A 13775-nucleotide genomic window follows, 5' to 3' on the forward strand; every position below is an offset into this window, starting at 1 on the left:
TCCTCTATGAACTCTGAACTGGGGCTAGCTGCAGCTGGGAGGCTGTGACTGACGCGGAGCAAGGGGCTATGTGTACGTGTGCGCGTAGCTCAAATCCAGCCCACGTCCCCACCCCCACCAAAGTTATTCTTATAAAGAAAGGCCTCAGAAGTAGAAGCCATCAGCCCCCAACTCCCTCCCCAGTTCTGTCAATGAGCCTTCACATAACACCCCTACCCTCACTTTCAGGTGAGCAAACCTCTTCCTGTCAGGCGTGGTGTTCCTCATTAGAAGCAACCCCAGTCCTGTCTGTCCAGTCCCTGTCACACCTAGAGCAGGAGGAGCTGCCGATCCGTTATCCTAGAAACTTCAAGGACAAGTGTCATTTCTTCACATGAACAACTGGTCAAGGCCTCACCTCTGTGACACACCAGCAAGCCCTGGGTCCCACCCACTCCTCGCCCCTCACACAGCTACACCCTCCCCTCCCCTCCCCAACCCCCATTCTCAGACAATCCATTAAGAGACCTTCACCTCCCTGTTGTCCTCAGGCGAGACTTCAGTCTGTCGAGGGGTCCACTCTCTGGGAGGGGGAGGAGTGGGAGCCCACGTTTTGAGAAGCCGGGGTGTGGACACCACCTGGACTCCAGGCCCACCTCCACCACTAGGGTAGCTGTCAGACCAAGTCCCCCACCGTCCCTGAACTTGAGAAACAGGGACCCTGCGTCTTCCCACTGTTATAAAGATGTTGTCGAGAAGAGGATGGGATGTAAGCTGGTCCTCCTCGGAGGGGCTCCCCCAGGGCACCGACACAGGCCTCACCCCTTGCTGCCCGGCACCCTGCCAGGACTCTCCCCTTCACCTGGATGCTGGCCCTTGAGGAAGTTTTGAGTGGAAAAGAAGCTCCCTAACCAGCGTTTATATAACAACAACATAAGCATTTTATTTTTTCATTAAGCTTCTTAGTTTCTTAGTATCACAATGGAATGATGAGAAAACAAGAACAACAAAAAAAAACCCCATGGGTCTGCAAATCTCTGAGACTTCAAGGCAATTGAGGGGGAGGGGGAGGGAGGGAGAGGCTCGACAGAAGTGCCGAAGTAGTTCCAACATCATGCCTCTCCTCAGCCGGCTGGGCCGGGAGGGGTGGGGAGGTGGAATGGTGAGAAGGTGGCACTGTCACAGCTGTCCTTGGCATTTCTGCCTCGTGACTGATACACGCATGATCTGCACGGACCACCCCACAGGGTTTCCCGTTGCCTCGCTGGTACCTGGCCGCATGATCCCTGCCTGCTCCAAACCCCTGGACACCCCGGAGCCAGTTCTGCTGGGTGGGTGGCAGGAGAGGAGCGTGGAGGGGGGCGAGGGCAGGCGACGCCGTTCCGGGCGTGAGAAGCCGAGGAGTGGCCCAGGCCCGTCCGGGAGACACCCGTGGCAGCAGGCGGAGGTGGTGCAGGTGGCGGCGGCAGGAGTCCACGTCCCTTGGGCGGTGAGCAGGCCACACCTAGAGCTTCACGGTGCCAGGGGGCAGGCTGTCATTGCAGAGTCTGTAGTAACGCAGGTCGTTGACCAGCCTGTGCACACTCTGGGTGAACGAGGGCAGGTCCTGGAAGGCAGGGGCACAGCTGCAGCCCAGCCCCACCCAACACCCAAAATCACCCCCACCCCACCAGCCACTCCTGTCCCACAGGGCGTCCGGAGCTCTGAGAACATTTGACAAAACGCGAATCTTCACTCACTCAGTCTTGCCCCACGTGTCAGCGAAGGCACGGTGGGAGAAAAAGAACAACAGCTGATACTCCCCTAGTGCCCACCACGTGCCAGGCCCTGTCCCAAGCAATTCAGAGACAGAAGTTGTTTAATCCTCACTGCCAGCCTGCGGTGCAGGTTGTTAGTACCGTCATTTGAAGGATGAAGAAAGCGAAGCGCAGACAGATTAAGAAACCTGCCCCAGGTTACACAGTCAGGACGGGAGGGGATCCAGACTGGATTCGCTCCCGAGCACGGATACGGCTCCCCTCCACCACGGCCGGCCGAGCCACATCTGCAGAACCCTTCTCCACCCAGGCCCTGCCAATCAAGAGTCACAGTGGCCCATATGTCTCATGACACCTAGCTTGCTAGGCTGCAGAATACAAACAGAGAAGGCCCCTCACAGCAGGAAGCCCAAATTCAACCATGGACCACTACAGGACCAGCCGAGGTCTGCTTCTTCATCTTTGGATTGGGATTACTGAAGGCTGGATTGCAGGTCCACAGGCAAAGTAACATCAACGGTGCCTGTCCACACCCCCTAGGCCACCTGGCTAACCTCTCCTCCTCTTCAAACTTTAGCTCAAAGCCTGCCTCTTCCAAAAAGGCCACTCGGATACGTCCTATCTCCTGGCTCCAGTGGGCTAGGTCGCTGCCTCTGCTCCAAGCTCTCTGAGGCCCTTGGCTCACCCCGCCTGTGGACAGTGAGGGCAGGCTCTGGAGCCAGAAGCCCCAGCTCCAGATCCCGCTTCCTGGCTCCACCAATCCCAAGTTCTGTAACTGCCAACCAACTGCTGCCCTTTCTGAGCCTGGGCTCCTCTGTGAAGTGGGGTTAAACAACAGGACCTACACTTCAGAAGGCTGTCGGAAGGCTATAAAAAAGCCGAGGCAAATACGGTGCTTGGCTCAGTGTGGTCCACAGAGGGCGCTGTTGCCCATCTTCCCAGCAGGACTCCTTAAAGGCAGGGAGGCAGGAGCTCCTGGACACCTGGCACAGGGCTGGAGAAGCAGCCAGCTTCAAATACACAGTGGATGGATGAATGAATGAATGAAGGCGCTGATTCCTTTACTTATTTCATCCTCAAGAAGACAAACCAAGGGATATTTTTAAAATCAGTGGTGCCCAAATGCCAAATTCGAAAGTCTTGAATGGAACATGGCAGTATACTTCTCCATTTTTAATAAGCACCCCAGGTGCTCTGATGCATACCTATCAATAGCTTTGAAAACCACTGCTTTAAATCAAGAAGTTGACTGAGAATGACATCATTAGAAACTGATCATTAAATATTAGGATTTGGCCTCCAGGATAAGGATGACAAAACACCCAACTGGCTGAAGTGAACTTAACGAAGCTCAGGAGAAAACAAGATCAACGCCAGGGAGAGAAAGTTTCCAAGACAAGGGAAAACAGGAGCTGAGTCTAAGAAAGAACGACCCCGACACGTATCACAGACGAGACAAGCAAGGAAGACGAACAGTCTGCTCCAGCAAGAGCAACACGCAACCCTGGACGCAACCCTGGACGCTGAAGTGGAACGTGGATGGGCTGTTCTCGCACGGCGGTCAGGTCAACACCACCAAGAGGATGTGGGAGAAAGAGAAGGTGTCACTGCATCAAGTGTGAGTGGCTGAAAGACGAAAATTACTTATTCGATAGGAAAAGTTCCAGGAAGAGCCTCTTGGCGGGCGAACAGCCAAGACTTACAGCAGCTGAAACTGGAAGAAGGAGGACAGGTGAGGGCCCAGCAACGAGGCCTCAGGACAGGAGAGGCTGGGCACCATGGGACCCGGACACACTAGCAACGATGGCTTCACGTGCATCCACAGACCTCACCACCCCAGTTCCCACTCAAGGGGATGCCCAGGCGCAACAGCCCACCTGACCGTCTCTGGGTGGGCACTGGGAGGCTCCTCCCAGGGCCTGGCAGCAGGTCAGCCCCACTGAGCCTGGCATCTGGAAGAGCCCAGGGCACCACCGCTAAACCCTGATGCTTGGGCTCCCAGGCATCAATCTTCATGGCCTGTCTGCAAGTCCTGGCTGTACTGGCTCACAACCCAGAGGAAACAAGAGCTGGGCCCCAGTCAGAGGTGGGCTCGACAGGGTGCAAAGAAGCTGAGACAAATCAGGCGGACGGCTGGGGCCAGAACCGGGCCCAGTAGCTGAGACGAAGAATATATGTGCTGCAGAGGCCACCACTGGGGGACAGCGTGTGCTCCTCAATCCAGCCACGGCACCGAGTCATCCAGGAGCCACACGAGCTACAGTGGAGCCGCCGGGGGCACAAAGCACGCGCGAGGCAGCCTGCCCCCTCCTCTCGGAACAGGTGCCAGGCTTGAGAGCCCACGCCTGCCCTCCCTTTAGCCTGGCCTCTCTCTCCTCACCCGATCCATCTTGAAATTCCGCCCCAGCACATTTTTCTGGTTGGCATCCACACCATCACAGCTGGTCAGGAACTCTGGGAGGAAGGCCGCGAAAAAGCCATCGAAGTCCACAGAGGCCATGTTGTAAATGGCGATGCCAATCTCCTCCTGCAGGAGGTCGTGGGACTTGTGAACCAGGACCTGGAGCAGCACGTTCACAAACTGAAAGAGCATGGTGGTCCGGAAGATCTTCTGCAGACAGAAAGCAGGGTGAGCGAAGGACGGGCGGGCTCCCTGCCTACTTCCTGTTGTGCTCCGCAGCCACTGACCCGAGGAGGGTGGCCTCGGCCTGGGCCCATGACACCTCTGAGGAAGAAACCTTCATCTGAGAGCTGGGGCACTTACCTTGTGGTACAGCTTCTGCTTCGTGTTGAGAGTCTCCAAGTAAAAGAGGTTTTGTTTAAATAGGTGGATGTCAGGCTGGAGAAAGGACTGTCCAAAAGCCTAGGAAATAAGACCACCATTTTATAAGCAGCCTTTCAACACCCTCAGATCCAGTCCTTCTAGGGCACCTCCCTACGCCCAAAGAACTGACACTTGGCGGCAGTTCCCCATGCTGACGCAGGGCGGGGGCACCTACCGCCTCATTCTCCCGGCCTGTCTGGTCAGATCTTTGGAACGCTCCTGTGTAGTCTGAGCTCCCAAGTCCTCCCCACTGGGCCTCACTTATTTGGTCTCATCTTGCACCTTTTGTAATAAACCTCCACACCTTCACAGGATCTGTCTTTGAAGGAAGCAGCTAACACCTCTAGGCAAGCACCTCAGCCATCTTAGCAGATACCAGAGGCTGCCCTCCCCGCCTCAAGCCAACCACTCGCCCATAAACCACCCTCTCCTTGGCATCCCAGATCTTAAAAACCACAAATCCTTGAAGGCTCCTTCACACCTGGCTGCCTCTGCCTTGGGGTTAAGCAATAGCAAATTTTTAAACTGCTTTGCAGTTTCTGGGCTGTGGAAGTTTCCAGTTCACCCCCCCACCCCAAACACAAAGAGCCCTGCTCCCACAGAAAGTGACTGAGGAGGAGTGGGGGAGGCCAATGAAATGCAAACCCAGTGGTGGGCAGGATACTCCCCAGAATAAGCCGGTGATGGCCTCATCATTCCGTCCCTGGGCTCCTAAGCTATGAGAAGGGGGTCTTATAGCCACAGTGGTGTGTGCTCAGCCCCCAGAGCTCACTCTCTAGGGTTTAACAGTTGCACTTGATCAGAAAGGGAGACAATCACAGGGCAGTGCTTCTCCCAACACAGTACAAGCCAGAATTCTCTCTCAAAAATGCAGATCAACTAACACACTGCTGCAGGTAAGGAGGGCCCCCGGTGGTCCTGACGTGGGCAGCCTCCTCACACGTGGAGCAACTCTGCTATAAGGCAGAGGGAACTGAGACGTATCCAGCATCCTGGGTGCCAGGAACGCTGTGTACACTCTCATTTAACCCCACAACAAACCCACGAAATAGGCACTATTATCCCTACTTTACAGATGGAGAGACTGAGGCTCCAAGAAGTTAACTAACTTCATAAGTACTAAGAGGTAGAGCTGAGCTTCAGACCCAAGACCACGAGCCTTCAAAGTGCCACCGTGTGGCGCCTGCTGCAGTGGCCACGTTAGAGGCAGTGGGACCATATGCCACAGAAGCAAAGCAAGGGACAATCGGCCAGTGGACCCAGTTGGTGTCCAGAATGATGCCTGTCTGTTCCTGGATCACAAGGCAGCCTCACCAGCTCTGCCACGTTACCTGCATGATGGCACTGAACTGAGGCTCATTCTCCATCTGCTCCTCAGCAATCCCCCTCTGGACACTGGCCAGGACAGTGGACTTGAAGAAGTACCTCCAGTTGTGATGGAGCGTCCGGAAAAGGAGCTCAAACAGCTCAGCCTTCACATCAGGGGAGGGGCGCTGTGGAGACACACACAGACCCTCAAACCTTCAGGGAGCCACTCACAGCCTGGGCCCAGAGCAGCAAAGAGGCCTGAGAGATGCCTCCTAACAGCCAGCAGCGTGTTGGCTTTCCACCCTCACTCTCGTCCTGTCAAGCCCCCTGTGGGCCAGCAGTTCAAACGAGGAGTTCTTCGGCAGAGACATGGCCGCAGTTGAGACACAGAATGCCTGGGTCGGTGCCAAGGGGCCCTTTTTCTGATGGAAGCACTCAGCTTTTTAAGCTAAGAAAAAAAGGCTACTAAATGGAAAACAATTAGGAATATGGATTTCCGGCTGAGCAAGCAGCTGATCTGATCTGTCACATCTTCTTGGTGCTGTTCCTTTGCCAGTATAAAAAAAAAAGCTGTCCCAGCTAACCTGTTGGCCTTATGCAACCTCTGAGGATAAAGACAAATAAGAAGGCTTAAAAGAGGTTCTGCCCTCTATAGAAAAGGAGTTTAAAGAGCACTTAGAAACCACCGACAGCAGCATCAGAGGGCCTCCAGGTGGAAGCAGCACCTCGGGGGAGGCACTGTGTGGCGCTAGGTGCTCTCCCAGCCTGTCTCCTTTCTCACTGGCAAGAGGAGAGGCTGAGGCAGGCAGGCTCAGCAATAATTTTCACATTTATCCAAAAATCTCCAAGTCGCTGAAGAGCATGACAGGTCACATTATTCCACAGGTCTCAGCAGAATTAAAAATGATAAGGCCCAGATCTATTTAATTCAGCTTTGATTAAAGTTAAATCAAGACCGGGGGCACCAACTTCCACGGCAGGAATCCTCAGAGGGCGCAGGCGTCGTTTAATGATGCAAAGCAGCTGGACTTACTTAAGCCTTAGTCTGGGCAGTTAGGAAGGTTAGTCCTTATTTACGTAACTATTAGAGAAAACTTAAATATATATTTATTCTGAATTTTGTCATGCTGAGTGGCTGTTTCCTAAGAAGGACAAAGAGCTTTCTAATGATGAAAGCTTTGAATGGTTCTAAGAACTTGTTTTGTACCCTTGAGATCATGAAATTTCTTAATACGAAAGTGTTATGAAGTGTTATTACTACAACATTTGTTATGTTTGCTGGAGAAAACCATATATTCACCTGAAGTTCTAAATTCTTTGCCATGGGACACTGATCTTACTTACCAACCAACCTTGTGACAATTAACCTGTTATGCTTACACCAGATTAGCTCTAATTAACTCAACCAATATAAAAAAACCATATCAAGCTAATGGCATTCTTTCTCAGAAAAAAAAGTATTTTATAAGAAAAATAAAATAACTAACAAATTAACTTTAAAACACAACACATTTTCCTCAATATTTCATTCCGTCCCCCATCTCAGGCAGGAGGCAGCACAGTGGACCACCCCAGCCCCTCATACCTCGGCGATGATGGGATACACCTGCTCCATGCACAGCGAGATGATGCTGGGGAGGAAGGGCTTGAACACCTGGCCAGGCTCCTGGACCACCACCTGCAGGATCTTCAGGAACTTCTCAACTACCCGGCAGCCAGTACTGCCTTCGTGGAGGATGCTCTCGGCCAACTGTTCTCTGCAGACAGAGAAAGCACACAGTAGCCAAGAAAATGTTTCTCTGGGGAGCAGTATGAAAACCAACACTTGTGGCAAGTGAAGGAAAGGAGCAAAAAGTCCCACACTTTGTAGCCAGGTCGCACCACTTCTCATGTGGAGTCTGAAAACCTTGGACACAGCGGGTCTGTGGTTACCTGGTAAACATATTGAGGAAAGTCTGTATGATCTGCTCAGTGAAAGGCACGCCCATCTGTACTCTAAGGCCTCGAAACAGAGTGAGGAAGAAACTCAGCATCTCATCAGTCACATCTAAATAAAGGGACAAAGCAAATGATCAGAGGCATGTACACAGGGATAAACAGAAGCCCTTGGCTTGATGCACCTCCTTCTGCAATCTGCACTACCCTTTCTCTTTAAGGCTTCCTGCTGGAAGAAATTTCCCCAACACCATCACAGCCAATACGGAAAGTGGGAAATGATTATGGATGTGCTGAGAAAACAGCTCTGGTACAGAGAACTCTGCCTGATGGCTCACGATAGGAAACGAAGGTCATCTCGAAGCCGCCCTCACTGCCCGGCACCCAGCGCCATGCAGAATTCTCACTGCAGGTGGGTTTATTCTGTACTCGCTGATGCAACTACTGAACTGGGTCAGCCCCTGAGGGCTTCAGCCACTTCTCTATGACTGGTAATCTGCAGTTGGGTCCAGGGTCAAGTGGCTGAAAGTGGACAGTGAGGGTGTACTCAGATTGCATGGCCCTGGGCTATTAAATAGATTAACTGCAGAAAATACTGGTTCCATTTAGTGTGGCTCCACTTCCAGATCTAAACAATCATCTCGTACAGTACGTTCTGGCTTGAACTGCACACACTCAGGGGCAATCGGTGAACATCTGCTGCCTGAAAAGCCCTGGATGTTTCTCTCGTAAGACTGACAAGACCACTGTAAGTGGTCACGAGAGCCAGGCGAGTACATCCAGAGACCCAGAGAGAGCCTCTCTGAGTGACAGTGACAGTGTGCGGAGGTGAAGCATCTCAGCAAAATCCACCTTGCCATGTAAGTAAATAAGTGGAACTATCAGAAGAGTTCTCTGTCCCGCTGCAATGTCCCTCTTACTCCAATCCATTCATGTTCCCAAGTGACTCAGCGACACACGACATCACCGCCCTCCGCCTTCACCATCTAGGCCAACCCCACCGACTGACTTGGCCTGCCCTGCAGAGCTAAGCAGTTACTCTGGTCCTTGTCAGCACCACCCAGCAGTGAGGCCTGCGGCCAGCTCCTACCTGACTGATGGATAAAAGCTGGAAAGAGGGCCAGGGAGACCTGAACGGATTCCTGCAGGGACTGGTAGCAGATCTGTCGGGACTTGGTGGATTCCCCAGAGATATTCTCCACGATATCTTCTAAGACACTAAGTGTCTGGTGGATAATCACTTTGGCTGCAAACCAAGATTAAGTTGTCTGTTATGACTTGTCTGAGGATAAAGCAGGGTAAGAGGGAACACAGGGAAGGGGAAGAAACCTGCAAAGTTATTCAGAGGACAATCACACAGAAGTCTCTCTTGACTGAGTTATCAATCTCTCTTTGTATCTCTCTTTCTACATCCTTTTCTTCCTTTTTTTGTTCCCTTTTTACTGTCGGAACTCCAGTTGCCTGCCAGCCAGCCTGCTCAGTTTTTTGCCTCTATTCTGCCTCTATCCACCTGAAACATGTCCACAGAGAAGATGAAAGGTCCCTCAGGTTAGGTGCCTTGGACTTAATCAAGACTGTAAGATGGTGAATAGACCAATGGGAATGTTAAGTGTCACAAGGTAATCACCACAGGCAAGAATGGACACATGCAGATCAAACACCCTCCTTGAACTGCAGACATGGCTCCAGCCCGGTAATCCACACAAGCACCGGCCATGCACATCTACTGCTGCTGTGTTAAGGAATAAACTGCCTGATCAATCCTTGGTCTATTGGGCCTGAGGGCCTGAAAAACTACATATAATTATTGTTATTATGTTGCATTATATTATATTGTAATATATGTTGTATTATATGTTACTGACAATAAATACTTCTAACAATCCCCTGATGTAAGAGCTCACTGATGACTCCATACAGCACACAGGGGAAACAGAGGCAGTGGCTAGCAAACAGGCAGGATCTCAGAGGACAGAGCAAGGGCCTGGGTCAGAGGGGCCTGGATGTGAATTGCATGTGGTCAACACAGCTACACATGGGGGCAGGATCCTCATCGGTACACCAGGGTTGGCCAATAGCCCCCACCTTTGCAGGGTTGCTGTGAGGATTAGAGACAAGGTTCAGAATGATACTCGCAAAGCACCTGACATATCAGGAGATCCAGCACAGGGAAGTTGTCACCATTCCCCAGCACCTGTGGGGTTTCTCTTCCCACCGGCTGCCTCAAGAAGCCCCACAGGGCTCAGCCTGAGCTTGACAGACTCGACCCTGGCGGAGCTCCAGAGGAGGAACTGGAGCTGGGCTGAGAGCCAGCCTCCACCTGCTAGGGCTCTCCGGGTGGCGCTGACCCCCAGAGCCCACCAGCCTCTGTGAGGGCTGCAGCAGCTTCCAGGGAAGGGGACAGCAGAAAGAATCCAGGCTTTAGAGGTGCTTGGGACCAGGTTTGACTCCTGACTCTGCTTATCCTGAATCTCGGTTTCCTCATCTGAAAACGTGGAGAGATGACACCACCTCACTCATAGGACGGGGCATGAAAGAAGACAATGGCTCACAACAGGCCTGGTCCACTCAAGGCTAGTTACAGGGATGCTAGACACTGAGCTCCTGAAGAAGCCATTCACTCACAACACTACCAGCACACGGACGCTCACTAAGCCAGAAAACTGCACCTGGCAGACGCTTCCCCAAGAACACACAAAGCACAGGAAAGGCAAACAGAGTCAAGAGACCAAAATCTGACCTCTGATGTGAGCATATTTAAACAAGAACCAAGATTTATTCACAAAAATGTGCAAGTGGAAAACTAAAGGCACAATTAAATACGTAATAATAGGAAAATGGATTAAATATGCAAAAATAGGAAATATGTAAATTGGTACTTCCACAGAATAGGATGTTATAAAACCATTAAAAACACTGCTTTCAAGAAGAAAGGCTAATTAATAATAATTTTTTAAAAGGTGGGCGGGGGTGCTTCCTTGGTGGTGCAGTGGATAAGAATCCACCCGCCAATGCAGGGGACAGGGGTTCGATCCCTGGTCTGGGAAGATCCCACATGCCGCGGAGCAACTAAGCCTGTGCGCCACAACTACTGAGCCTGCGTGCTACAGTCCGCGAGCCACAACCACTGAGCCCGCAAGCCACAACTACTGAAGCCCACGCACCTAGAGTCCGTGTTCCACAACAAGAGAAGCCACTGCAATGAGACCTGCGCACCACAATGAAGAGTAGCCTCCGTTCGCCACAACTAAAGAAAGCCTGCGCTCAGCAACCAAGACCCAACACAGCCAAAAATAAATAAATAAACAAACTAATTAATTAATTAATTTTAAAAAAAAGAAGAAGAAAGGGGCAATGTGGTGAAGAGCAACGGATCTGGAGCCAGTCAGACCTAAATCACACTCCTGACACCACCACTTTCCCTGTGATCCAGAGCAACGTACACCTGCCAGGCCTGGGGTGGGGGATAGGGGGTACGGGATACCTTTATTGTGGAGAGATTGGCAGACACTCCCTGAAGCTGGTGCTCACACTGAGCATCGCCAATAATGGGATAAACAGAAGCAATGCAGTGGAAGTACACGTCACTACCTGGGTGGTATTCCTGCCAAAAACTACTGGAAACAACCAGACAGAATAAGATTATGGGACTTTCTACAAGAAAACAGGTCCGGACGCTTTAAAAATGTCAATGTCATGACAAACAAAAACTAGGAATATTTTTCTTTATTAAGAAACTAAAGAGATGTGACAATCAAACGTAACTCATGATCCTTGAAGGTATCCTTTTTTAAAAAGCAAAAAAGGACAGTTTGATAACAGCTCGGGAAAATTTAAATGTGGTCTATATTATTAAACAACATTATTATAACAATGTTCCACAGCTTGGCTGGCTGTGTTAATGGTGTTCTGGTTATATAAGAGAATATCTTGTTCTCAAAGATAAAGGTTAAGTACTCAGGGATAAAGTGTTGATGTCACCAACTTCCTTTAAATAGCTCAGTTAAAAAGAAAAAGTGTGTGTGAGCTTGGGGAGAACACAAATGTGGCAAAATATTAACAACTGGTGAATCCTGGTGAAAGATACCAGCTTCTCATTTACTTAATCTTTCTTTTTAAAAAATTTTTTTACTGAAATATAGTTGATTTACAATATTGTTTTAGTTGGAATGGGGGTTTAACTCTGTTTTACTACCATGTTATTTCCTTGGCTGCTTTGGGTCTTCGTTGCTGTACATGGGCTTTTTCTCTAGTTGCGGCAAGCGGGAGCTACTCTTTGTTACAATGCGTGAGCTCCTCATTGTGGTGGCTTCTCTTGTTGAGGAGCACGGGCTCTAGGCACGTGGGCTTCAGTAGTTGCAGCACGCAAGCTCAGTAGTTGTGGCTCGCGGGGTCTAGAGCACAGGCTCAGTAGTTGTGGCGCACGGGCTTAGTTGCTCTGCAGCATGTGGGATCTTCCCGGACCAGGGCTCGAACCCCTGTCCCCTGCGTTGGCAGAAGGATTCTTAACCACTGCGCCACCAAGGAAGTCCCTCGTTTACTTAATCTTTTAATTGCTCTGTAGGTTTGGAAAGTTTTCAAAGTATAAAGTTAGGATAGGAAAAACTTTCCAGCCTTCATTTCACCACTTGTAGAATGAGGATAATAAGACATAGCTCAAAGGGCTGTAGGGAAAGCTAGATGAAATAACGTATATAAAGTTCCCAGCCCAGTGCCTGGGACAGAGTACACACTCAACAAATGTTAACTATGTTTTTCATCACGTTTACTGTGGAAATCATTATGCTATTCAGCAAATATTTCCTCACATGGTGGCAATCGCACTTCCCACTTCCTCTGAAGTTAAGCCCTGGACCTATAACCATTCACTGTCCAATGAAATGGGAGTGGAAATGACAAGCATCACTTCTAGGCAAGAGCTTTAAGAACCACTGCACAATTCGCCATGTTCCTTTCCCAACGTAAGCAAAGACTACAACCGAGCCATCATCAGCCTGGGTCCCTGAGTGACTTGAACAAGAACAACCTCCCCAAACCACTGACGCAAGCTGGACATATAGTAAGAGCAAGAAAATAGATGTTTTCCCTGCATTTAAGCCCCTAAGCTTTGGGGGTTGTTTGGTACCACATAGCATAACCTAGCTTATGCTACCTGATATAAGTACATGCAAGATAAAGTGAGAAAAGACCATTAAGCTTTATAAAACATGATTCCACAATAGCTGTATGGAACCCCTAGGCAGGTTACTTGATCTTCACATACCTTAGTTTCCTCATGGATAAAATCAGGATAATTAACAGTACCTAACTCATAAAGCTGATACTAGAATTAGATGAATTACTCAATGTAAAACACTTAGAACGAGGATCAGACAAATACCAGACTTTGAAGGTTGATGTTGGCACAGCCAGAGATTTGATGAGGATGTAAGATCGCCAAGGCAAGAGCCTGGCACACAGGATGCCCTCACTAAGCCAGCCATTCTTATGCAGCTATATAACTATAAAATATTCTTACAAGTAGAAAAGGGAAGACAATGAGGAATTAAACCTTAGCTAGACCAGGAGTCAGGACAGGTCTGCAGGGGGGAGCTATCATGCCCCACCACGTATTATTGTCAGTTACTACAAATAGGAAGGTGTTGCCTACTTATCCCGCAGGAAGAAAATTATTCTCCCACCTGAAGACAGTCCAGCCAATCACAGACTGTAGCAGCCTAACCAGTGAGAAGTCTTTATAACTTTGGACTCCCAGGTTCCTCCAATGGACTCTGGTTATCACAGCCCCTAGCAACTCCCCCTTTTACCCTATAAAAGCAAGTGCCCCTTCCTAGTTCTTTGGATTTGCCTGTGGTCTGCCGTAGTCCTCATATCCTGAGAACTGCAATTCCTCTGGCTATTCCTGAATAAACTCACTTTTGCTGGTAAAATAATTGGCTATTACGGTATATTATTATTAAGGTTGACAACAA

At 50.1% G+C, this 13775-nt stretch overlaps 1 protein-coding gene across 3 annotated transcripts in view; it reads right to left on the reverse strand.

Annotated features, from left to right (window-relative positions):
• Window positions 1-896: 896 nt before the first annotated feature.
• The window catches only part of XPO6 (exportin 6), a 107147-nt gene continuing 94268 nt past the window's right edge, over window positions 897-13775 (reverse strand). For all 3 annotated transcript variants that reach the window (XM_032604540.1, XM_032604541.1, XM_032604538.1), the window contains exons 18-24: window positions 8894-9049; window positions 7801-7915; window positions 7454-7625; window positions 5892-6053; window positions 4501-4599; window positions 4117-4347; window positions 897-1585 (exon numbers count right to left, since the gene is read on the reverse strand). In XM_032604540.1, the coding sequence (XP_032460431.1) occupies window positions 1484-1585; window positions 4117-4347; window positions 4501-4599; window positions 5892-6053; window positions 7454-7625; window positions 7801-7915; window positions 8894-9049 (1037 nt within the window). In that variant the 3' untranslated portion in view covers window positions 897-1483. The remainder of the gene's footprint in view (window positions 1586-4116; window positions 4348-4500; window positions 4600-5891; window positions 6054-7453; window positions 7626-7800; window positions 7916-8893; window positions 9050-13775) is intronic.

Source organism: Phocoena sinus, chromosome 15 (assembly GCF_008692025.1).
Source record: "Phocoena sinus isolate mPhoSin1 chromosome 15, mPhoSin1.pri, whole genome shotgun sequence".
Classification (NCBI taxonomy): domain Eukaryota; kingdom Metazoa; phylum Chordata; class Mammalia; order Artiodactyla; family Phocoenidae; genus Phocoena; species Phocoena sinus.